Source organism: Coffea arabica, chromosome 6c (genome assembly GCF_036785885.1).
Source record: "Coffea arabica cultivar ET-39 chromosome 6c, Coffea Arabica ET-39 HiFi, whole genome shotgun sequence".
In the NCBI taxonomy this organism is placed as follows: domain Eukaryota; kingdom Viridiplantae; phylum Streptophyta; class Magnoliopsida; order Gentianales; family Rubiaceae; genus Coffea; species Coffea arabica.
The window spans coordinates 47306482-47333601 of NC_092320.1; the positions used below are offsets into that span (position 1 = coordinate 47306482).

Here is a 27120-nt window from a genome sequence, read left to right on the forward strand (position 1 = left end):
TGATGTTTACTTCCATCTTTTAAATTTGTTATTGTCTATTAAATTTAAAAAAATTTAAAAAAGAATTATTTTTCTTTTACCCTAAAAACTAATTATTAAATGTCACAACCACTCACTTTTATCTCATTTATTACTTCTTATCAAGTTTGCATCTCTATTTTTCATTCTCCTGATTTCCTCCAAACTCCAAACTTTTTTTTTTTAAATTGCAATCTCTAAATCCCAAAGACGTGAATTAAAATTTAAACTCATAATGTCTAATTCCTATAGACATGAATTTTGCATAATTTCAAAATATTGTGATATTTTTGGGTTGGATTTAAGATTATTGTTTGATAGATATAATTGAGATTGAAATAAAATTTATTTGTTTCAACTTATAATTTTAAAAAATTACTTTTGAAAATCCAAGTTTTTCGAAAATATTAAACTTTTCAACATATAAAATTTTAAATTAGTTCATTGTATGTTTTATTTTGTGGATATATATATTTATATAAATATTTTTTTAAAAATTTATTGAACTAGATTAAATCAATCCGATCGATTGAACTTGATTCTAACATCTCACCTGTTCAATTAACGGTCTGAGTTTTAAAATATTGCTATATGGTTAATGAAAAGCCCAGACATAAGTATCAGATCTTGTAAATTGACTCAATGGTAGCTATCATTTGGTCCAAAATTGGGGTTCCAGATTCGGAAAGTAACTAAATTCAATAGGCGCCAAGTATTAAATAGTCAACTGTTGGATTCTTAAGGCCATTGAAAAATGAGAAAAATGCCGTTTTGGTACCTAAACTTTGACACATGAGTGGTTTTAGTCCTCAAATTTTGGACGAAAACAAATTTGGTACCCGAACTTTCAAATTTTGAGCACGTTTAGTACCCTTGACAATTTTTTTCCAAATTGCTACCAAAAAAAGTCATGTAACAGTCACATGTCCGGTCACTATTGTATAAAAAATGTCAAATGCTATTCTAATACTAAATATTAAGTTTAAGCACTAATAATGTAATAAAAAAAACCTATGGACTAAATAACATCACATGAGTCATTTAAAAAATAAAAGAAGAAGGAAACGATGTAACTGTGTTCCATCTCTCTCTCTTTCTCTCTCCAAAAGAAAACCTAAGAACCAAACTTCAACAAAAATTCAAGTTGGGCATGGCGTGATCTAGCATATGTCGAAAACATTACTTTCTTAATCCCGGTTTATCAAGAAGCATGAATGCAATAGATTCTACTTTCAAAAGGCTAGTCCCTAGGTTTTTGTTCTTGGTGATTATCAATTGACTCATGTGATGTTATTTAGTCCTTAGGTTTTTTATTACATTATTAATCCTTAAACTTAATACTTAGTATTAGAATGACATTTGCCATTTTTTTGAAATGTTTTATACAATAGTGGCCGGACATGTGATTGTCACATGACTTTTTCCGGTAGTAATTTGGGAAAAAAATTGTCAAGGGTACTAAATGTGCTCAAAATTTGAATGTTTGGGTATCAGATTTGTTGTCGTCCAAAATTTAGGGACTAAAATCGCTCATCTGTCAAAGTTTAGATACCAAAAGTGTATTTTTCTCTTGAAAAATCGATCATCAAATGATTTCTCATCAGTCTCTACTCAATCAATCCACTGCTGAGTCCAGTAATATAAAACCCCATTGATTCGATTTCAGCGACTACTCGCTCAAATGGGTTTTGTTAATCTTCTCACCATGGCGAAGAGATTCACTGGAATCATCGCTATTCTCTTGTTGCTGAGGCTGACAACAGCCTCTGCTTCTCATGAGGTAATACTAGTCTTACCACATGTACTCCTCTTCTAAATTCAGTAACTCTTTATCTAGGATTTTCATCAAGTTTACTTTAATGGGTTGCTTGGAGATATTGTAAAAGTTTCTTCCTTTAGTTTTTTTTTCCCTTTACTTCTTTTATTGCATATTTTATAGCTTCAATTTTCTTCTTCCTCAATATGATAGTATTGCAATGCAGTGGGAGATATTGAAATGAGATATGATTGAATGAATCGAGAAATTTGCTGTTTCTATTTCTTGATAAATTCGACTTTTAAATTATTAATGAAGTTAATACTACTACTTCGATTAACATGTTCATTCGTACTCGGTGGGTTTTTCTTGTCTAGGGAAAGTTAGTGAAAAGGGTGCGTTATGTTGCCTATTTAATAAAGAGGATGCAATCAATGGGCTATTTAGTGTAAAGTTCTGTTGTACTGATTTGTGTGCGAATTTTGGGTTATTTACTTAAGTGTGCTCGATCATCAGTGTAAATTCAAAAACACCACAAATCAGTCTCCATCTAATTTTTGTATTGAGCTATTTTTCTTCTGCATTGAAGACAGAAGGTCCCCATTCTGTTGTCATAACAAGGATGTTTCATGTCCATTTGCAGAATTTGTGGCTTTAATAGTGACAGGCAGAGTAAAATGGAGATTCAATGTCGACCATAAAATAATAAATCAACCTGTAAATTTTATTGCATTGGATAACTGGACCTGCTTAGTCCTTTAAATCTTACTTCCTGGACTGAGATCTCTTTTCGGTATTATTCCAGGAGAGAACACGAAACCTGATAAAAAAACATTCTCGATGGGAATTTTTTTTTGTGCTTCTTGCTGCAAAATTTAGTTAACTAAGCAATGTAGATAAACCCAGTATTGACCAATGTTTCTAACATAAGTATGTCGCTTATTGCAGTTTTGTGATGCTAGGATGGGTTACAATGTTGTTGGATGTGGAGGATCTGACTCCTCTTCACGAAGGATATTGATTAAGGGAGGGACAGTTGTAAATGCTCACCATCAAGAGGTTGCTGATGTTTATATAGACGATGGGATTATTGCTGATGTGAAACCTAACATCAAGGTACTATTTGGTTGTTGTATGGTCAAATCACAAATTTTAGAACTTGTCTGACGTTAAATTATGGAACTTAGTTTATGTGCAAACTAGCTATGGGTGGCAATGGGTGGTTTTGTGTTGTTTGTCTTCATCTTGTGTTATTACTTATATATAATGGTGTCAACCTGCAAGGTTTTTTTTTCAATTTCGTTCTTTTGCCTGGAAGATCTATTCCATTTTTTAGGCTGAAAAACTCAACTTATCGATACTTGTATAATCATCTTGAACATATGTCAGACTTTTTTAAAAAAATAATGTTATGCACTTTTTATTTGTAAAATAGACTAATTGTATGCACGTTAAGAAAATCACTAAATATCAAAAATAGTACTTACAATATCTGATATGTCTAATATCACATGGACTATATGTGAAGTGCTATACGATGTTGAAAAGAGCTGGACTTATGCATTAGATGTATGTAGAACATAGTAAGCATATCATACCGAATATCATATCAAACAGGGTTTGCCCATGTGTCAATCTCATTATGTTGCTTTTTAAATCATGTCCAGTCTTTTAAGGACTTGTTAACAAAATCTCATCAAATCCTGGCTAGCTTCTTTACTGTCTTATTTTGGATTTTAGATGGATATATGTTAAAGCTAGAATAACTGTAAGGGCTATGTTTAAATTAAATATCAACAGCTCATTTAGTCTTAACCAACAAATATAAATCCGAAAACGTTGTTTACTGCTGTACAATGGGGTGGACTACTGCATTTTGTTTACATTCATTTGTTGGTATGGCCTTCGGGGAAGGTTTCTGGGATCAGAATTTCTATTTACCCAACTTTTGGTGTCATTTTGAAAATTCACAGGTATCATTAATTTAATTTTTAGAATGTAATATGGAGTATGAGTGGACGAATGTCATGCCAATCAAGGAATATGGAGAATGTTTTAAGTTAGGGCAAACAATCCTACCAGCCATTAAACTATTCCAATAGCACCTTTTGGTCACTCGAGTATTTTGAATTTCAAATTGGTCACACAACCAGCAAAATAGGCATTTGAGTGGCCATTCTATCTGATTTGCTGTTAATTCAAAGAAAATGCATATTGCATGCAATGCATAATGCAAAAGACACGGGTAAGATAATTCAGCACTAGCTGTATGATTTTTTTTTTTTATGGACAAGAAAAATTTGAGCATGGCAATCATACGTAGTTTTAGCACTTCCTAAATATTTTCTATTTACGTGGAAATCTTTTAACATTTAATTTACCAACAAACATGGCAAAACTACATAGTTCAGCTCCTCACTTATTTCTGTTTTCTTTTCATTTTGCATGTTCATCTTCCTTGCTTGTTTTGGAAGACAATCTTGCCATGGCAGCTGTAGTATGCCGGCATGCCACCGCACTCATCACCATAGATGTAGTCTTGGATAAAAGGGACACTATTGGACTTGAATTTTCCCATAGAATGCAATCTAACATTGGATTGGCCCCAAAATGGTTGTTGAACAGCCAAATAGGTACACACAAGGCACCATCTCTCCTTTGAGAACATAATTAGATTCACAAAAGTCATACAAAATCTCGGCGGAATCCAGGAAAGCATGATTGTTATTAAAATAGGCAAAGTTAACAGCCCCAAGGGCATGAATTTTGGATCAAAATCCGAAAGTTAATGACACCTGTTTCTATTTATTTTGAGTTAAGAAGTTTATCTTTGACCCAAAAGCACAAAAACAAAGAGAAAAACAAAAAGAAAAGACAAAAGAAGGTTGATATTCGGATGCTGATGCTTGAGTTAGAGGTGATTGTGCAGCCATAGAAGTGGCGGCTGGAACATGAGAGGGTAACGGTGAAGAAGATGGAGAAAAAGAAAATTAGATAAACTAAATTGGGTTATCACCCTTAATTATATAGTGAGTAGTCAATTATGTCCTCATCTTTTGTCCTCTCCCCCAACTGCCAAATTAGATAGAATGGCTATCGGTGTACCTGTTTTGTGATTTAAGTGGCCAAATTGAAACTTAAAACGGTTGAGTGGTCAAAAGTAGTTTAATGGCTGGCATGATTTTTGCCCGTTAATTTATTTTTAATCTAGATGTGCTTGCAGGAGAGATTTTATTTTGCAAAACTAAATTATACAACATGCACAAATTGATCAATGAAGATGAGTAAGTTCACATACAAATTGTGATTGTAGAATCTTAAAGCATGACAAATATGGCAAACAAAGTTTGATATTGTTGTGTCATATACAATTTGAAGCAAGTTATACATTGCATTGGTTCTTGAACTCGTTGATATGTATCTATATAGATGTAATGAGCAATTAGTTGTAGCATGAAGTCTGTGGCAGCAAGTCTCTAGATTTTAGCACCTTAGCAGTATTGTCTACTTGCATCACTTGTAATTTGGTATCTTGAGCATCCACAACTTATTATCTTCTCATTCGGATTGTAGCTTAAATGACCTCAGATGGCTTTGCAATCTGTTATGCCTATTTTTTATACGTTTTTGATGCATATACTTGCCATCTGAACCTCAGAAATCCCATCTTCAGGTCGGTGATGAAGTTACAGTAATTGATACCACTGGAAAGTTTGTCATGCCAGGTAATATCTTCTCACTGAGGCTTTAGTATTTTGTTTATAAAGAAACTAATAATTGTTTATAGTGTTCTACTGTATACTTCATATGACTCATGTTATTTCACTGGATTTGTTTCTTTTTTGCTTTCATTTGAAAAACACATCCAAAAGATATCAATTTAAGCATATAGCTGATTGAATTTGAATATGGAATTTATTTGTTCTGAGGGCAAGATAGGTTTTGCCTTTGCAGATGGTTGTGAAAGTGCATATGATTTGTTTAATAGTCCTTTGTTCCAAAGTCTTATACTTCTCAAGTTTAGCTTTCTCATCTCTTCTTTGTAGGTGTCATAATTGTTTACTGCATAACTTAAATGAGATGCATAGATTAGCAAGGAGCTGTGCTGAAGTGTTACATTCTTAGTTGCATAAAATGGATGGCTTAATGAAGCATCTAAATATATGAATTAGAAAGAAAGATAAGTGTGTCTCTAATGGAGAAAAAGGTAAAGGCATCACATAGATTGAAAAAATGCAGCACAAAAAGGCATGGCATGATATTCATGTGAACAATATGAAGTGTCACAAGTTTGTACTAGAAAAGTTTGCTATGCCTCGAAAGCCTTCTTCTTTACTTTCTGCCCCTTTGACTGTCAACCTTACACATGGAGGCACCTCTTGTTGTCATGAGCATCGAGAAATCTTGGATATTGTTTTGAGTTGCTTTTGTTTTCAATTTGTGGTATTTTTTTGTTATTTTCCATTAATTCCTACAATTCCAGGTCAAGTATATTTTGGCAGGTTGGCATCTAGCTGACTAATTCGGTGAAACAATAGCTATGACAGCTAGCTAACTTACATTTGGTCAAGTGCACAAGTTTGGCATATTTTCAAAATATAACTTTTGGACAAGATAAACATTCCAGACTTAACCAAGCAAGAGCATTAAATGAAAGTGGATTGTTGTGAAACATCAGAGTAATAAAACTATTATGAAATTTTGGATGACTGTGGAACATAAATATGAGCAGAGTAAGTATATTCTTGCCAGAGCTAATGCCATAATACAGTTGTATTGAAGTTTGCAGAAACTTCTGGCTATAGTTAGTCATAGTCCTACAACTCTCCTAGATTTGGTTAGAAATTTCAGTATTCTGTCTTCTCATTCTCCTTAAATTCTTCCTTTATTGTCACTTTGGTTGCTCCTATAATCCTTATATATTTCCCCAACTTGATACTTCCAAAATTGCAGTTGTTTACCTTAATTTGAAAAATTCTGAATTGCTGATTGTTTTTGTTTGTGTATTCCATTTTGTGATGATCCTTTGTATGATGTATCACTTTGATCCATTAATGTCAGGGGGAATTGATCCTCACACTCACCTGGAAATGGAATTTATGGGTACTGATTCTACTGAAACAATTGATGACTTCTTCAGCGGCCAAGCTGCTGCACTAGCTGGTGGAACAACTATGCACATTGATTTTGTCATGCCTGTGAATGGGAGTCTATCTTTAGGGTTCAAAGCATATGTAGAAAAAGCAAAGAAGTCTTGCATGGACTATGGTTTCCATATGACAATAACTAAATGGGATGATACTGTTGCAAGAGAAATGGAAATTATGGTCAAAGAGAAAGGTTTGTATACTTTTCTAGGTTAAAATTCCTTGAGTTGGACGTATACAGTAATTTGTGTAAATCATTTATCGAGAAGTTATACATCCTTTTTGATTCAGTGCACAAATTTTCCTTGCCTTGTAGGTATCAACTCCTTCAAGTTTTTCCTAGCATACAAGGGTATTGTCATGATTAATGATGAGCTTCTGTTGGAGGGACTTAAAAAATGCAAGTCGCTTGGTGCTTTGGCCATGGTTCATGCAGAAAATGGAGATGCTGTGTTTGAAGGCCAGAAAAGAATGATTGAACTTGGTATTACTGGTCCAGAGGGACATGCACTTTCTAGGCCCCCTTTGGTAATCTTTATGAGTACAAATAGATGTCTCTTGTTAATACTGCCCATGATAGGTGTTTGCTTTGTTTCCTTATCTTTATTACCTATTCCAGAGAAGTTGCATGGTTCTTGCTCACAAAACAATTGCATGTGGTCTTTACTCACTTAAATGGTTGCCTTATAATACTTGAGCCTATTTTCTTAACTTAAGACTATCATTTTTATCTGGGATTTACTTTAATTTTAGAAGTGCAGGAAGTAAAAGGAGGCTTTGGCTTTTCAAACCGCCTCTTTGTTTACCCTAAATTTACTTTCTTGATCATTTGTCATGCTGTTTCATCTCCCTCAAATCAATCTCTATGTGACTTTTTATTCAAAATGTTTTTGGAGTAAGCAAGCCTGAAGAGCAACTCTTCAACATCAGAAATAGTATGATTTTGTGGATCTGGGTGCTATAATGAGGGGATTGATAGTTAAGATATTTGTCATTGAATGATTGTTGAGCATTACTATATTTGTGACCTCTAGTTTGTGGATCTAATTTGAACTCTATTGTCTTAGTTTACTTTCTATCCCAATCTTCTTTTTGTTATATTGGACTACATTCAGCAGTATGTGCTAATTACACCGTGAAGGAGAGTATGCTGATTAGCTTGGTCCTATTTCCTGAATAAAGTTGCAGTATCTCATGAGGGAATTTGGTAGCATAGAAATTGTGCAGTTGTCGGCTTTACCAGAAGCTTATGAACCTTTATCTGGACATGCAACTATGATTGTCAAATAATCAGTTTCAATAGGGTGCTAAAGAGGGATGAAATGGCTGAATTTGTCTGTTTTTAACTTTAGATGGAACTAGTCAACTGCTGTAAAGTTAACCTCTAGATAGGTATTAGTTTGCTGCAGATGGTCATGCAGTTATCTTATTAGAGTAGATGGCATGATGCTAAATCCATCTTCAGACATATTAATTTCAACCCAAGATTATCTGTCCTGGTCATGCAATTTTATACCCAGTTAATGAGATACAAATACTACGATTCTAATGCATTTTTTAAAATATATGAAATGAAACTTGAAGAATTACTGTTTATGCACTGTTGTTCTTCATCACTTTCTACATTGCTGTCCTGATATTGATCTCTTGGACATGGCCTTTATGTTTGTCGTCTCGTACAATCGTGAAATACCAACGGTTGTTTGATTCTTCCATTAGGTATTTAATCTCAATGTAACTGATAACTCCTTAAATCCATGAGATCTGGGATATTCAAGGGCCAACCACTGTTTATGTCAGTACTTCTTGTGTAAGTTTAAAATGTATTTCTTAGTTGTCTTCAAATACCTAAAGCTGTGGTTTTATCCATCTGAAAAGTTCATCCATAACTTGTTAATAAATTTTGGCTTGTCTTTGCACCAGTTCTTATTAGCACCATAAAGTTACAATGATAGCTGCTCTAACAGTAGGAACACAACAATTTTTCTGTTTGGCTTTTAAAATCAGATGTCAAATTTGGTGACCAGATTTGTTGCGTCTAATTTTGTTTTCTCAAACTAGAGAAGTAATAATTTGCTTTTTATCACGATTTTTTTTTTAATTTACAATTCATGGCAGTTCCATTAGCGAAATCTTCATGCAGCTAGAAGCAGAGGCCACTGCTCGGGCTATTCGTTTGGCTGGTTTTATTAACACACCTTTGTACATAGTACATGTCATGAGCATTGATGCAATGGAAGAAATAGCTAAAGCTCGGAAATTAGGTTTGTCTTTTAAAACCTTAAACTAGTTGCTGGTATATGACTTCATCCTGAATCTCTAACCTCAGTTTGTGTGGGATGCTTCAATTGTATACTCTAATATAAAATACATGCAAAATGGTTGGTCAACAATTTAGGGTGTGTTTGATAAAACTGAAGTATAAAAATTGAAGTCTGAAATCTGAAATCTGAAATTTGAAGTTTGAATCTATGAAGTTATTGAATTGTTAAGTATTAAATCTAATATATTTGAGTGTATATCACATTCAGTGATAAGTGAATAGTTTATCACTTAATTTTGGGAGCAAGTTTTGCCTAGGAAATTCAGTGCCACTTAATTAATTCAGATGTTCAATTTTTGGTTATCAAACGCGTCTACATATGTTAAAATCTGAATTCATTAAGTTTACATGCTGAATTGGGTTATTAAACAGGGCCTTAGTTTCCTCAGCTGGTGTTCTAAGTTTAATTTTCTAATCTAATCCATAGTAATGTGTCACCCTTGATATTTATCTTTGTTCCTTTCTTTTGCTTCACTTATCTTTGCCTTCATAGAACTATATTATTAGCTCATATTCATTATGTGTAATATAATAGATTATTGACCTATTTACTAGGAAAAACAAAAGAAAAAAAGGAGATTATTGACCTGTTAATCTCCCTAAATTGAATTATCTTTAATCTTTTTTTTTCATTTATTAAAATGCACATCACCTACATGGGCTGGGGAGTACTGGAGTAGGCATACCAGTTGAGTAACCTTATATCATAAAGTGTTCATAATAGCTATATGTTGGTTTTTTTTTGGCTTATTCAAGGATATATTTTCATTCAATTGCATTTAATGGTTTTCATTTCTTTGAATCTCAAACATTTTAATTTAGTTGGCCTTGAGTGTCTGAAGTTTTCATTTTGAAATGAGCAACCCAATGCACATAATTGCAGAAGCTGGGGAGAGTGAGGTGATATGCTGTTTACTTTTATCTGTCAAGTGTCAGCTCATGTATAATTACTCTAGTTCAGCTTGTAAATTCTCAAGCAAACATGAGTTTTAGCTCATTCAGCTCAATTGCATGAACAAGGCAAACTTTAGCTCGTGTTGAGAATACTATACTCATTGTATCATGGTCAGAAGTCTTTCAAATCATGATATCAGGCATTCTTGGTGATGTAAATTTACGAGTTCTAGTACAAATAATTATTGACCGGAAAAAGATAAATACAAAGAGATGATAATCAAAGGCAATATGTTTTTTTTGGTCAAGAATAACAGAAATGAAGACAAAAAGAATTTTCCTTTGCAGCCACTTCTTTAGTAGATTAAAGTCTTGTTTGTGTAAGTTACCTCCAATTCCTTTTCTCCTTGTATTTTATCACGTGCACTGTGTGGGTAAGCACAATTGGTATACCTAGCATAACAAATATGTATAACTTTTATATATCACAGATATGCTGATAATTGCTTGTGTGAAACAATCAAAGGCAATTAGTCCTATGTATCAACAGGTATCTTGGAAGGAAAACATCTAGTCACCATATTATGAGTGACCAACTAGTATTTATAGGATTACAAACCTAACAAACTATTTACAAGAAAACCCTTACTAATTTATTATCTACAAGAATACTTATATTCTCTTAACACTCCCCCTCAAGTTGGAGCATATATATCATAAGCACCCAACTTGTTACAAATGTATTTCACCCTAGAGCCCCCTAAACTCTTGGTAAACACATCAGCCAATTGATCTACAGACGGTACATGAGATGTCTTGATGACCCCGTCAAGCAATTTCTCTCGAATGAAATGACAATCAACTTCAATATGTTTTGTCCTTTCATGAAATACTGGATTAGACGCAATATGAACAGCCGCCTGATTATCACACACTAAATTCATAGGCTGTTTATGCTCAAACCCAAGTTCCAGTAACATGCTCTTCAACCAAACCAACTCACACACAGTGTGAGCCATAGCACGGTATTCAGATTCTGCACTTGATCTGGATACAACTGTTTGCTTCTTACTCTTCCACGACACTAAATTACCACCAACAAACACACAATATCCTGTAGTCGATCTTCGATCTGAGGCAGAACCAGCCCAATCTGCATCACTATATCCTTCAATATCAGTGTGTCCATGATTTTGATACAGCAACCCTTTTCCAGGAGCACTCTTAAGATACCAGAGAATCCGTATAACAGCATCCCAATGACTAGTACGAGGGGTGTCAAGAAATTGACTCACAACACTCACTGCAAACGAAATGTCAGGTCTCGTTACAGTGAGATAATTTAATTTACCCACAAGTTTTCGATATTGTTTAGGATCATCAAGTAATGCACCTTGATCTCCTGCTAATTTCACATTGGGATCCATAGGAGTATCCACAGGTCGGCAACCTAACATCCCAACTTCACTCAACATATCGAGTACATATTTTCTTTGACATAAATAAATCCCATATTTAGACCGAACTACCTCAATACCCAGAAAATACTGTAGATGACCTAAATCCTTTGTCTGAAAGTTTGCCTGCAGATTGGATTTAAGTTTCTGGATCCCCACAACATCATCACCTGTAATCACAATGTCATCCACATAAACAACTAATAAAATTTTACCAGTATTAGAATGCTGATAAAATACAGAGTGATCTACTCCACATCTTGTCAGACCGAACTCCATGACAACACTATTAAACCTGCCAAACCAAGCCCTCGGAGACTGTTTCAATCCATATAAGGATTTTTTCAAACGACAAACCAACCGTGGATTCTCCCCCTGAACAACAAATCCAGGAGGTTGTTCCTTATATACCTCTTCTTCCAAATCTCCATGCAGAAATGCATTTTTCACATCCAACTGATGCAATGGCCAATTATAAGTTGCTGCCAAAGAGATAAGAAGACGAACAGAGGTAATCTTTGCAATAGAAGAAAATGTTTCTAAGTAGTCTACTCCATACACCTGAGTAACTCCTCTAGCTACCAGACGAGCCTTCAATCTATCAATAGAACTATTAGGCTGTACTTTTATAGTGTACACTCATTTACAACCAACAACAGGCTTACCTGAATGACGAGGGACAAGATCCCAAGTACCATTTTGTTCCAAAGCAGACATCTCTTCTTGCATAGCTAATCTCCAACCAGGATGATTAAGAGCATAGGTAATAGACTTAGGAATGAAGATAGAATCAAGGAAAGCAACAAAAGAAGAATATGACATAGAGAGACGAGAATAAGAAACAAAATTAGAAATAGGATGTGAAGTACAATGTCTCTTACCTTTGCGTAAAACAATAGGAAGATCTAACTCAGAGGAGGGCGTCATACCTGGATTTGAAGATTGAGAGTTAATTGGTGAAGTGCGTGGCATATCAGGAACTTTCTCAACCATGGAACGACGAGAGTAAACTTGAAGATGAGGACGCGATAATCGAGCTATGGAATCTGGTGGACTAGATAACTCAGATAATAAAGGGGAAGGGACTGGTAAAACAGGAGAGGAAAAAGGGGGACACTGGTCTAACTCACAAGACATACTTTGTTTGATAAAATATGGAGTGGATTCAAAGAAAGTAACATCAGCACAAGTAAAAAATCGATTTAAAACTGGACTGTAACATCTATACCCTTTTTGCGCTCGTGCGTATCCTAAGAAAATACACTTAATTGCACGAGAATCTAATTTATCCACCCTGAGAGCAAGCTGATGAACAAAGCACACACATCCAAAAATACGAGGAGGCAATTTAAACACAGGTTCATGAGGAAAAAGAATGGAGTGAGGTAATTGACCTCCAAGAATATTAGATGGCATGCGATTAATTAAATAACATGCAGTTAGAACTGCATCACTCCAAAATTGTTTGGGCACATTCATGTGCAACAAAAGTGTTCGAGCAATTTCGATTAAATGTCCAATTTTTCTTTCAGCAACTCCATTCTGTTGTGGAGTGTGAGGACAAGAGGATTGATGAATAATACCAGACTTAGTCATAAATGTATTAAAAGGAGTGAAAAAATATTCTTTCGCATTATCACTGCGAAGTATACGTACAGGCACACCAAATTGATTCTTTATTTCTGTAACAAATGCACAAAAAATGGAATATAATTCTGAACGATCTTTCATTAAATAAAGCCATGTAACTCTGGAAAAATCATCAACAAAGACTACAAAATATTAAAAACCTAACTTTGAAGTGACTCGACTAGGACCCCAAACATCAGAATGAACTAACAAAAAGGGTTCAGAAACCCGTTTATTGACTCTAGGAGCAAAAGAAACACGATGATGCTTTCCTAACTGACAGGACTCACATTCTAACGAAGATAATTGACTCAAAGTAGGAATCAATTTTTTCAAATTTTGTAAAGATGGATGACCTAAACGACAGTGAATTTCAAGAGGAGAAACAGTAGCAGGGCATGCTATCGGACCATTGAAATTGAGAAAGTAAAGACCATTATCCTCATGCCCTCCACCAATCGTCCTCTTTGTCTTCAAATCCTGAATGACAACAGAATCAGGAGAAAAAGTAACTGTACACTGTAGAAATTTAGTAAGGTTACTAACAGACATTAGATTAAAGGGCAAATTAGGTACGTAAAGAACAGAAGACAGCGGAAGTGATGGATTAATTTCTACAGTGCCTAGTCCTTTAACTTTAGTGGTAAATCCATCAGCTAAAGTAACATGAGGAAAGGGAGTTGACTCTTGAAAATTAGAAAAAATTTTAGAGGTACCTGACATATGATCAGTAGCCCCGGAATCAATAATCCATGAGTCATTATCTTTTTGTGCTAAAGAAGCAGAGGGAAGAGATGCGTGATTTGTAGCTTGGTACTGTAGGAATTTAACATAATCTTCCTCAGATATAGTAACAGTCTTCTGGGACCCATGTGGTGAAAAACTCGATTCAATTTGATCAGTAGTAACCGCATTAACAAACCTTTTAACCATGACGAATAGCACGTCAAACCAAAGACAGGGTCAAACGTGTGAACAGTGCGCGTGAACAGTACCCCCCGCGTGAACAGTACGCGTAAAACAGTGCCGTGAACAGTACCGCGATGAACAGTGCATCGTGAACAGTACTTTTGATAGATGTTTAACCTGAACCCTAGGACTCTTGCTCTGATACCATATCAACAGGTATCTTGGAAGGAAAACATCTAGTCATCATATTATGAGTGACCAACTAGTATTTATAGGAGTACAAACCTAACAAACTATTTACAAGAATACCCTTACTAATTTATTATCTACAAGAATACTTATATTCTCTTAACACTATGGAAATTCAACGTGTAGATCCCTATCTATTTAACACTCAAGATATGGGGCAAAAAATCTGAATGGCCCTCAAACTATATAGTTGGTTGACTTTTAGCGCTACAACTATTAAGTGTATATTTTTGCCCCTCGAACTTGTAAAAGGGTATACTCTCCACCCTTTTGGCTACAGATAATTTCAGAAACCTCCCGAGGCAAAATATTATGGAAGAGAAAATTTTTAGGCAAGACAGGCATATCATATAGTATAATTAATTTAGTAGAAAATTCAATATAAGACAACAGATAAGGGTAGAATTGGGAGAAAAATATGTCTCTGATTAAATGATTAGTATAAGAATATTTTGATGATACAAGGGTGAGATTGTTACAAAAGGTATGGTTTTAGGGGAGGTTAGTGATATTTTTTAGACTTTAAGGATGGCAAGTGATATTAACATAAACTTCAGAGGAGGTTTCTAAAATTTTCTCTAGCCAAAAGCATGGGGAGTATACCATTTTACAAGTTTGAGGGTAAAAGTATGCACTTAATAGTTGGTGGGCTAAAAGTTGATCAACTTAATAGTTGGAGGGCCATCCAAAGTTTTTGCCTTAAGATATATATAGGTTGAACAAGTGGACACCAACATATGACAAAACATGGGACCACTCTTTTTATACTTGTGGGGAGAGGGTAGGGGAAAAATACCAAAAAAAGAAAAGATATAGTTATACTTCTTGGTGTTCTCTGCTTTTCAGTTTGCTAAAAGAGCCTGAATTTTGAGTTGCAGGTACAAGAGATAGCTCAGTAGTGGGCTGTGCATGAGTTGTGCTCAAACTACATGGATGATCAAAGTCCTACTTGTGCTTGCTTTAAGAGGCTATTTTGTGTATCAAGCCCATCTTGGCTAGATTAAATCTTGTCATTCAGTATTAACCTTTATTATATATACAATGCTTGTTCTTTGTATGATTTACTTTCTGGATCTGAATTATTGGGTCTCATACTTAACGTGTCAATCAATAAGAAACAAAACCAAAAAGATGCTCAGAATCAACTCATGCCTATTCTCCAGTTACAAACTTTCCTTGAAGAAAAATGCTTAGGGTCAACTCATGTCTGTTCAGTGACGAACTTTTCCGATTGCTACCTTCCACAGAATTGAGCTATAAAATTTGGTATTCAGGTCTGCCTTAAGGGGCAGTTCTCTTAGTGGTTGAATGAAGCTCAGAGAATGAGTAGCAAGTTACTGGTTCTGACTTTAAGAGCAGCCACAGGGGTTTAGCATGCATCCTCTTTCCTCATTTAGGCACACTCACTTAATTGGGAGGAAATCAGTTAATAGTGATTCTAATGGTTTCAATGTGTCTCCTTTAGCTTAGCAGTCTATACTGTGATACTCTGGTAGTAATAATTATCTGCAAGTTAGAATAATAAGAGACTCTCAATACAAGTATAGATCTGGAATTTCCCTTGCATTGATTTCATCTTCTTCTTATTTTTTTTTTTCAATTGCAGGTCAGCGAGTTGTTGGCGAACCAGTGGTTTCAGGTCTAGTTCTAAATGATTCTGGCCTTTGGGACCCAGACTTCAACATTGCAGCAAAGCAAGGACTTATTTCCTTTCCCTTCAGTTCCTTTCTTGTCCTTCTCTTTCTCTCTCTATGGAGTCTTTTATGATGGATCATGGCTATTTACCTCAAAAGGGCAAAATGGAAAACAATGATCTTGCTTTCTATGCTCAGGTTTGTCATGAGCCCACCTATTCGAGCACCAGGGCATGGAAGGGCTCTTCAGGCAGCGGTTTCAATGGGTGTCCTACAGGTTTTTTCCTGATGATTGACATACAACCCTTCCTTATTGAATAGCCTTGTTTGACTGGATGCAAGCTTTAAAGCAATGCTGCAAACTTGCAATTGCGTAAATAAATAGTATGAAATAGGTGCATCAACTCATAGGCTAATTGAAATTGAAAAGTTAATTAAGAATGCATGGGACTATTACCTCTTATTGTATATAAGTTATTTGAAAAGGTTATGCTTTATAGTTCCAGTCTATAAAAAGGAGAGTATTTTCGGACTAACTGAAAAGACAAGTTATTCAATAATGGAATGATAGAGTTTCATTTTGTAAACGTAAGACAAATTTTGTTATTCTTAGGGATTCCACGTGGTGCCAGAGAACACTGGCAAATCAGCATTTGGAAAGGTGGGTGGGTTGACGGTTTTAAAACCTTTAGGGTTCCTCTTAGTTGAATGTATAATGTGTTCTGTCCGAAGATAGTTTCCATGCAAAAAATTTTGTGGCAAAGACATGATTGCCTAGAAATCTTTTACCACTCAAACCTAGGAGGAGAAATTTACTTATATAGTAATGATCCAAGCATCTTGATGATAACTTTTGAGCAATCCAAGGTGTCATTTATTTTGATACTGATGTATTGGGAATGACATCAAGAACGGTGAGGGGTTTTCTATTCACAATGAAGGAGGACAATTTATCTATTTAGGTAATGAAGTTCTTATAGATGGGAGGAAAATCTGATGGTGTCATAAGATCTTATGGTGGATGTAATTTCAGTATCAATGGCTAGATGGTTTTTCAGCGGCTAAATATTTACTTTGCAGTCTTTGAAACCCATGACCATTTTCTAGCCAAGGGAAGCCAAAGAAAATTTGGAGAATGGGAATAGGAAGTTTGAATACTTCCATTTACCAAAATTTCCCTATATTTTCAGTACATTTTTATTCTTTAAGGTGCACATATGTATGAAATGTATTAGCACATACGAGTGCTTTATGTCCACATAAGGGTAAATCCATGATTTTTCCTACAGCATTTATTTATTACAATATATGGAAAGTACTCTACTCCCCATTCCAAAATCTCCCTGAACTTAAACCCTTATAAATAATGAATCTTCCTATTTCCATACTTCAACTTTCCCCAAATATTTTTCAGCACTGGAAAATTTTCTGCCGTAATGAAACGGAACTTGATTTGTCCCTGAATTCTTCTTCAAAGTTGATGTGTTGACAACATGGCTTCCTGGCACTTCCTTCAAGGGAAATGTACTATTTTCAGGGAAATCTACAGTTCATCTTATTTGTGATCTTTATGCTGTTCCTCTATCATAAACCTGTTAATGTTTTACATTTTGCAGCTAGTTGGTACTGACCACTGTACCTTCAACTCAACACAGAAAGCTTTTGGAATAGATGATTTCAGAAAAATCCCAAATGGTGTCAATGGTAATTCATCTTGTCCTTTGCTTACAAATAGCATGAGTCAATTATGGATGTAGTCCAGATGTTATTTTCTACTTTCTAAAGAAGTCTTACTTGGAATTGAAATGTAGGCATTGAGGAGAGAATGCATCTGGTTTGGGATACAATGGTGGTAAGCTGTATTGGACCTCATCAGTCATATAAAGTTATATATACAAGTGTCCAATAGTAAATTAACTGAAACCAAATCAACATAGGTAGTCCTTGGAGTTTCTTCTTTCCTAAAAAAGGACAATTCTGTTTCCTGGTTTATTATTTTTCAGGCCTCAGGGAAAATATCAGTCACTGATTATGTACGGATAACAAGCACTGAATGGTATGTCATCACTAATATTTGATCTTGTCTTTTGACTATTCACTTTAAGCATTTATTCTACCTATTATACTTTTGAAGACTGTTTTTTGACTCTTCAATCTCACCTAAGCTACTTAGTTGTTGCACCTTGACCTTTGAAATGAGTTTACGTTCTAGTGCTAGGATATTCAATATCTATCCAAAGAAGGGAGCAATACTTCCTGGATCAGATGCAGACATAATCATATTAAATCCCAATTCAAGTTTTCAGATAAGCTCAAATTCTCACCATTCAAGATCAGATACAAATGTCTATGAGGGATGGATCGGGAAGGTAATTTTTCATTACTGCTTGTTGTAATTAAGGATTTGAATGTGCATAGCTTTCTAGAGATTAAATTACTTTGAGCTTATTTAGACTTATAGAGCTCTATACCTGATCACATAGCGATTGTCAAAGCCATATGTGATTCTTCTTTGAATTTGAGGTTTATGATGCATTATCCAGATGAAATTTCATTATTCTTATTTCATTATCTATACAATATTGCATTCTACTGAAAAAAAAATCTATAAAATGTTGTGCATTCATCCATGGGATATCCATTATGAACTTTAAAATGCTATGAATTACCATTGTTTGCAAACTATCTGATGCACGTCTGCTCAAGACATTGCTATTACAAAACAGTATTTTGAAGGACATATCAGTACCCTGCTTTCAGTGGTTTTTTTGTGAGGAAAATTGCCACCTTGAATTTGTGGAGGATTTGGCATGTTTAGATCCTTCAAAGTAGGTCTAGAATCAAGTGCAATCTAACAAAAGATGCCTGTTATTTTACATGATTAATCTTCCGTTTCATATAATCAGCTTATAACTAATATAGTTCAACTAATAGAATGAATTGATGAGTATCTACCGTGTGGTTTCTGGGCATTCTGCTTTTGTATGTTTATACGCATTAGACATTTGGATACTCTGGTTGCACCGTAATAAGTCAAGAATGTCTGATTAATATTATTAGATGTACTTGAGAAAATGATAGTAATTTGCAAAAGAAAATCTTGTTCCATATAAAAGAATTCTCTAGGTCTCACTCCCAATGTACGGTCTTCATTTCTGATTGACATTGGCTCTTTGTATGTATTGAATTTGGAAGATTTTGTTTTTGATGTTCTGCAGGGAAAAGTTGAGATAACTATTGTTGGTGGAAGGATTGTTTGGGAAAATAATGAACTAAAGGTTAATCTTGGTTCGGGCAAATACATAAAAATGCCACCTTTCAATTATCTTTTTGATGGAATTGAGAAAGCAGATGTGAGTTACATCTCTTCCCTAAGAGCACCAGTGAATCGATTTAAAGCCATGCAATGAAATGTATGAATACTTGTAAAGTAACATAATTGAATACTAAATAGCTTTTCGATTCTACAAAGCAATAAGTTGAGGGACTACGTTGATGTATTTTATTTTGTCTCTCTTTTATGAAAGTTATATGCTGGCAAACGGGTGTAAGATTGTTGGCACTACTTTATCACAAATTGTGCACTTCATCCTCTAAGGAAGCCCTAGGTTGTCCTCCTTGTTTAGCAATAGTTAGATGATTTTGGTTCCAAATGTTTCTTAGCTGCTATACTATAGTGCAGATCACAGTTGAAGTTCCTTTTTGCTTTTTAAATTTCAAATCCACTCTCTATATTTGTTACTTGAAATCCTCCTTGTAGATGCTCCCATTAGCTTCTTGTGTTGTGTGAGTTATCTTAAAATTGGTAGATCCGACTTAACTCAGATTGAGTTTATTGAACTTTTCCCTTGATTTTACTAGTTTGTTGGTTGAGACAATGATCAGATTTGCTTTAAAACCATGTTTATATTGTCAAGAGATTCCTGAAAACATTTGCTATGCCACTTGGGGTGCTAGTTTGCCATTGATTGGTGCTATGGAGTGCGAGTTTTCATTCACTTGGTTGCTTGTAGCCCTTTTTGTTCAATTTTGATATTGGAATCGGATTATTGGCAACAAAATGAGTCGAATGTACATGTCTTCATCCGAGAGACTAGTAAGGAAGTTGTTTCCAGTGGTAGCGCAATTAAATCCTACTTGAGGACGTTGTTTGAAAGGTAGATGTGGATCAGGGTTTAAGTACCACAAATTTCTGTACAACATTTTCCATCATTCCAATTTTGTACACTAGTATATATGTGTTATTTCTGTTCTTCCTATTTTGCAAAAGGTTTGGCTAATGAGCACCTGTTAGATAAATTCTTTTCTAAACTAGCATATATGTTTTTGTTTACGGACAATAAAGAGACATATATGTTTTAGTTTACAGATAAAACATGCATGCTTTTATAGACACAGAAAATTTTTTTTTTTTCTTAACTAAATTTGAAGGTAATTGATTTCAAATCTTTTCTATAATAAAGATACTTTGATGGATCCATGGGAGTTCAAACTCCTCGAGGGTCGAAGCCTCAAGTTCAAGTGATACTTCAAGCTCTAAGCTACACTTTGCTTTGAGTGACTACGGATGAAGAGTTTCCAAGAAAGATAGTTAAGTGGTTCGTTTGAGAATGTTAAGCAAGGGTTAAATTGTCATTTTTCTCGCTGGTTTGAGTCGTTTCTTGTAGCTTAAGAATTCGGTTAGATTTGTCAAAGAGAAGACCGAATTCCTAGTACTTAGTTTAGTTGGTTAGGTAGTTTATTTAGTTGACTTAAATTCGATCAAATTTGTGCTCTTAGGAGCCGACTTTTAGTTAGGGCGTAAGTCATTTAAGTAAGTTCAAGTCACATTAGGTTTATGAGTCCATGTAAGGCTATAAAATAGCCTAATCTTTCCAACATTTTTTAGCTAATCAGAAAATTACAGAAATTGTGAGTTTATTCACTTTTTCTTGTCCAAGAGAGTTTTTTTTTTGAATACATGAGAGTTTTCTTGAGTTATTCAATTCGAACTTATCAATCAGATACACACCTCGGCTGTGGCATTCTTCTACCAACACTTTTGGTTCGCTAAATTATTAAGTTGTGGGTCAAAATTCATCTTGGTTCATTGCTTCGTGGTTTAGAAGGTCAAGGGTTCCACTTCAACTTGATTTCTTCGTCTAGGTCCAGTGTTACATGGGATATGAGTTCATACCTTCAAGCGGGTTCGTATCAGTTTGGTAATCAGAGTTAGTTGACAATATCAAATATATCACGTTCGTATCTTCGCAAGTTTGCTTGTTTTCAAATCTGGTCGCTTTACTTTCCACAGAGTCGTTAAGGTTTTTTATTATTCCAAATTTGTCCGCATCTTGTTTACCTTCTTGTGTCCAAATCGTGCCTTGTTTGTGTCCCAAATCTGTCCAAATTTGTTGCATTTTAAATCGTGTCTTATAGCGTCTTGAATCTGGTCATACTTCATCTTGTGCGTTGCTAGGGTTTTCTTTGTTGCATTTTACCATTGCATCTTGTCCTTGCTGTCTGTGACATAAATTCTATCGCTGTTTTGGTCTTGTCTTGCATCTTGATATCTTGTTTCTTGAGTCTTGAAATCGAATAGAGTAAAAAAAAAAAAAAAAATCTGGTTGTTCTTGTTCTTGAAAATCCGAAGCTCTATTTGGGGTTTTCTTGACAAAGTGTGTTAGGGTTTTGTGTTTCTTGCAATAATTGTGGCTGATTCCTTTGTTTCTTGGAAGTATACAAAATATCTTAAAGTTTCTTGATAAATTTCTTCAATTTCTGGAATTTATTGAACAAATTTTGAAGTTCTTGGGTTGAAAACTAGGGTTGCTTGAGAATCTTGAATCCAAGTTTCCAAATCTTCAACCTTTTTTTTTGGCAAACTATAATCCGTTTCTTGACAAAAGAAAGTTGCGGCTGATCTTTGTGCAAACCCTAATCGTTTCTTGATTCTTTGAGCCTTGATCCGAATTGGAAAAAAAAAGAAACAAATCTGGTTGCATGAAAATAAAAAAAGAAATGCAAGAAAAGAAAGAAACAAGAGTTTGGATCAATCTTGAAGTGGAAACAAGAAAGCAATCTGATTTGGGAATCCAAAGTTGGATTAATAATAAATCCTAGTCACAAGAAAACTGTCCAGATTAGACTTGCCTCAAGTGCACACGTGAAAACTCTCCAAATCAGCAGCCTTATCTTCCAAAATATACCCAAGATCCAACGTGAATTGAATTCCAAAAAAAAAAAAAAGAAACTCCAGCCAAGGTACAATCGGGTAGTACAATTCTTGGCTTCCAAAATTTCTGCTATTTTGTTTCTTACTTAATCGAGTTTTGTAATCTGTCCAGTCATTATATTTGAGTCTTTTGAGTTTTTTTCAGCCTATAAATCGTGTCTAATAGGTCCCAATAGGCGTCCAAATCAGTCTTGGGTTCCAACCAATCTTCGTTCCTAATCTGAGTCACGAGTCAAAGTCCAAAGTTTCCAAAAATTGAGTCACCTTGTGCGGACAAAATCTGGTAATTTTCCAGCATATTTAGTATTTATTTTGAGTCATTAATTCAGTCCATTTCACTCCAAATTTCCAGCTTTAAATCACCACCACCTTGTGAGAAAACTTGGTGAAAGTTTGATTGAATCTCATTGAGAAAATTCTGATTTCTTCAAGAAAGGCAATCAAGTAACTTGAAAAGTGTTTGGTGAGGTTATTAGAGCATTTAAAACACTTGAATGATACACGAGAGTGAGTGAAACACGTAAGGAAATGGCAAAGTAAAATTTTCTGTTCTATACTAACCCTTTCTTGCAGGTCTAATATTAAAACCATGTCTAACGAAGAAGAAAGCACAACAGCTTTTGATCTTTCACGTTTAGCAGAAAGTTTGAAGGAAGAAATTGGACGCCTCTTGGATCAAAAGCTTGAGCCAATGTATGAATGCCTTGGTGGGCTGGAAGAGTCACAAAGCAGCATGCCTTGGTAGGCTGGAAGAGTCACAAAACAGCTCAAAAGGTAATCAACGAGATGGAAGAAGCCGTGATAGACCCATGGCTGAGTTTAGTGATTCTAACTCGAATGACGATTTTGATCATGGACAAAGAAAATCGAGGAGGAATGTTAAACCAGTTGGGGATGCAATCAAAGGAATTAAGATGAAAATTCCACGTTCAAGGCAAATCTGATTCGGATACATACCTTGAATGGGAAAGGTGTGTGGAGTTGGTTTTCGATTACAATAACTATACGGATGAGCAAAAGTTGAGATTGGTTGTAGTAGAATTCACTTACTATGCTATAGTTTGATGGGATCAAGTGGTTACAAACCGAAGGCGTTGTGGTGAACCATCTATAACCACTTGGACTGAGCTTAAACGTTTCATGAAGAAGCGATTTGTACTAGGTCACTACTATAGAGACTTGTACCAAAAACTTTAATCCTTGTCTTAAGAAAATCGCTCAGTTGAGGACTACTACATGGACATGGGAATTTCCATTCTTAGAGTTGACATTAATGAGGATACGAAAGCAACAATGGCACGTTTTCTCAATGGTTTGAGACCAGGAATTGCTGACCAACTTGAGCTGCAATACTATGTCGAGCTAGAAGACATGGTGGAGAAAGCAATCAAAATTGAGCGAAGGCTCAAGAGGAGGGGTGCAACCAGAAATTATACCCCTAGTTTCATTCCAAGCCAGCAAAATTTCCCGCCTATGAGGGATGATAACAGTTTGAGTAATACTACCAACTCAAGGCCGAGATGAGAGGTGACATCTACCTCTCGGACAAGTGCAAATAAAGCCGATTCAAGGGGAGCTTCTAAACCAGCAAATGAAGCTTCAAGCTCTAAGAATCGAGATACTAAGTGTTGGAGATGTCAAGGAGTTGGACACATTGCAAGTCAATGTCCAAATCAAAGAGCCATGCTCATGTTACCATATGGAGAAATCATCATTGATGATGAGGAGGAAGAGTACAATGATATGCCTACATTGGTTGAGAAGGAGGAAGAGTTAGAAGAAATCTCAACTAATGACAAAGTTGGTTTGGTGGCAAGGAGAGCACTAGCTACATAAGCTAGTAAGGAGGGACTTCAATGAGAAAACCTCTTCTATACAAGGTGTCATGTGAATAACAAAGTGTGCAGCTTGGTGATTGATCCAAGGAGTTGCACTAATATTGCTAGTGCATTGATGGTGGAGAAACTCAACTTGCCAACTAGTGAGCATCCTCGGCCTTACAAACTTCAATGGCTAAACAACAGTGGTGAGATACGTGTTCTTAAACGAGTTTTAGTTTCTTTTCGTATTGGTAGATATGAAGATGATATTTTATGTGATGTAGTACCAATGCAAGCTGCACATATGCCGTCCATGGCAATTTGACAAAAAAATAATTTTTGATGGCTTTTTGAATAAATACTCTTTTGTGCATGGCAATAAAAAAGATAACACTTGCACCACTTACACCTCAACAAGTGCATGAGGACCAAGTTAGCTTACCAAAAGTGTTTGACATGCATGCTGGAAAAAGGAAAAATTTGAGGGAAAAAGGGGTAGGTTTGGCTGAAAAGGACCAAGAGAAAAAGGGAAATGTACATTCGGCCATTGAGCTAAAACAAGAAAGAAAAACCAACATGCTTGCAAGGGTAAAAGATGTGAGAAAAGCTCTATATTCTAACCAGATTTTGCTTGTTTTGGTTTCTAAAGAGATTTTGCTTACTAATGAATTTCATGTTTCCTTGCCTAATGTTGTCACTAACCTCTTGCAGGAAGTATCAAGATGTGTTTCCTGATGACAAACCTAGTGGGTTCCCGCCTTTAAGGGGAACTGAACATCATTATGAAGATCCCTATCTTGTGAATGTGAATGGTAAGTGGTCGAGTGGTTGTATACCTACAAAAACTCATTGTGTGATTTATTGTGTAGGTCCAAATCTAACAATCCATCACAAAAGGCTGATTTGCGAGCTTAGGAGTGCAAATGGAGCTTTAAGCAAGCATTATACGAGATGGTTCATGACTTGGAAGGTGTCTTTGTTCATGACCATCAAGAGATTGTCCAAATGGCATGCAACTTGTCTCATAGCAATTCATCTAGTTCCCACATTGCGGTCCTATACACGCGCTATCGATTTGGAAACAAATTGTATTCAAGAGGAGGGGAATGATGATAGATCCGTGGCTGTTCAAACTCCTCTAGGGTCGAAGGCCTCAAGTTCCAGTGATACTTCAAGCTCTAAGCTACACTTACTTCGAGTGACTACGAATGAATAGTTTCTAAGCAAGATAGTTAGTTAAGTGGTTTGTTTGAGAATGTTAAGCAAGGGTTAAATTGTCATTTTCCTTGCTGGTTTGAGTAATTTCTTGTAGCTTGAGAATTCGGTCAGATTTGTCAAAGAGAAGGCTGAATTCCTAGTACTTAGTTTAGTAGGTTAGGTAGTTTATTTAGTTGAATTAAATTCGGTCAGATTTGAGCTCTTAGGAGCCAACTTTTAGTTAGGGTGTAAGTCATTTAAGCAAGTCCAAGTCACATTAGGTTTTTGAATCCATGTAAGGCTATAAAATAACCTAGTCTTTTCAACATTTTTTAGCTAATTAGAAAATTACAGAAATTGTGAGTTTATTCACTTTCTCTTGTCCAAGAGAGATTCTTTTGAATATTTGAGAGTTTTCTTGAGTTATTCAATTTGAACTTATCAATCAAGCACACACCTTGGTTGTGGCGTTCTTGTACCAACACTTTTGGTTCGCTAAATTATTAAGTTGTGGGTCGAGATTCATCTTGGTTCATAAGGTTTAGAAGGATCAAGGGTTTTGCTTCAACTTGATTTCTTCATTTAGGTCCAGGGCTACGTGAGATATGAGTTCATACTTGTAAGGATCGAAAACAACCTAAGAGAGGGGAATTAGGTTGATTAAAAACTTAATTAAGTTATGGGCACTTTTTGCTTAATATGAAATTTACTCTCTATTTTAAGTGACCACACAATGAATCAATTAATGAATGAACAAAATCACTTGAGAGAAGTAGAAGAGATAAGCAATGTAAAGATCACAAACGTAACAATAAGTAAATAAAAAGGGAAGAATTGCAAACCAATTAACTACCCAATTCCTCTTGAGCTTGTAGATTAATTCAAACAAACTTCTTCAACTTGATGAATTATAATCACTCTTGTGTACAAAAGAAGATTCACCTCCTCCCTGCCCCGAACTCCACTCGGTCAAGTTAGGAAGTTTTATTATCCCTTAAGACAACCCTCATAGAGCTACACTCATGAAATATTCACTCACAAATGAAATGTTTACAATGAACCTCACACCACTAAGACTACAAATCTTCCTTGGAGAGTGTTTTCTCACTAAAACTATTCTAGATCTTTTGTATCTTCAGTGTACAAAAGTTATTTGGAGTTTCTGACTATGCTCTATTTATAGGAAACCAAGAAAGTGCTTCATTAATACTTCAAACAGATAGAAAATAGTTGAAAAGTCAACCAGCCGTTGGGAGTGTCGGACGTCCGGTACTCCTATTTTTTGCGTCCGACAGCAGGCGGTGAGTTTGAAAAATTTTCTTCAATTCTATTGGACGTCCGATGCTTGCGTCTGAAAGAGATCAGTGAGCTAGGTGGAATGTCTTAATTCTTTCGGACGTCCGGTGATGGAGTTCTTCATGTGTCCGAAGTTGCGCAATGAGTATCAGACGTCCGATCCTGACTTCACAAGCGTTCGACAGCTTTCAACAGCCTTTGTCCCTTTCAATTGCACTTGATCTTTTGAATCTGATTTGCTTCATAACTAAAAGTATTTCTTGAAGAGATATTAGTATTATCCATTGTTTTGTAAACATCAAAAGTTAGGGACCAAGGTCAACATTCTCCCCCTTTTTGATGATGACAAAACAATGGATGGAAGAAAGAAAATGATTGAGCATATGAGCATAAGCTCCCTCTCACTCATTGCATTCAAACTTATAATTTCAGAATAACTCTCTCTTACATATAGTATCCATTTCTCCCCCTTTTGTCATCATAAGATGAGAGTAAAAAATTCATACTAAAATTCAGCAACAATAACAGAGAATCCAATATTCCAAACAAAACAGAGAAATGATACCAGAATTCAACA

General features: G+C 35.3%; 1 protein-coding gene across 2 annotated transcripts; it reads left to right on the plus strand.

Annotated features, from left to right (window-relative positions):
* The first annotated feature begins 1603 nt into the window (after positions 1–1603).
* On the plus strand, positions 1604–25619 carry LOC113692685 (dihydropyrimidinase-like). 2 transcript variants are annotated; one of them, XR_011816125.1, is made up of 14 exons: positions 1604–1798; positions 2723–2890; positions 5448–5499; positions 6836–7114; positions 7238–7449; positions 9065–9185; positions 15989–16076; positions 16215–16293; positions 17633–17720; positions 17828–17868; positions 18020–18072; positions 18229–18385; positions 20480–24256; positions 24762–25619. XR_011816125.1 is itself a non-coding variant. In XM_027211166.2 (13 exons), exons 1-13 carry the CDS (start codon positions 1700–1702, stop codon positions 19424–19426), a joined length of 1629 nt encoding a protein of 542 aa, XP_027066967.1. In that variant the 5' UTR covers positions 1607–1699; the 3' UTR covers positions 19427–19715. The 2 variants fall into 2 exon arrangements, 1 of the variants encoding a protein (XP_027066967.1); XM_027211166.2 differs by lacking the exons at positions 20480–24256; positions 24762–25619 and adding an exon at positions 19235–19715 and having other exon boundaries at positions 1607–1798.
* The last annotated feature ends 1501 nt before the right edge of the window (positions 25620–27120 follow it).

Bases quoted from the DNA above. Each gene is read 5' to 3' on its own strand.
- LOC113692685 (XM_027211166.2), top strand. From the start codon at position 1,700: ATGGGTTTTGTTAATCTTCTCACCATGGCGAAGAGATTCACTGGAATC. The intron at 16,077-16,214 runs GCAAGGACTTAT...TTCTATGCTCAG, and splicing joins GACTTCAACATTGCAGCAAA to GTTTGTCATGAGCCCACCTA. The intron at 18,386-19,234 runs GTAATTTTTCAT...GATGTTCTGCAG, and splicing joins ATGAGGGATGGATCGGGAAG to GGAAAAGTTGAGATAACTAT.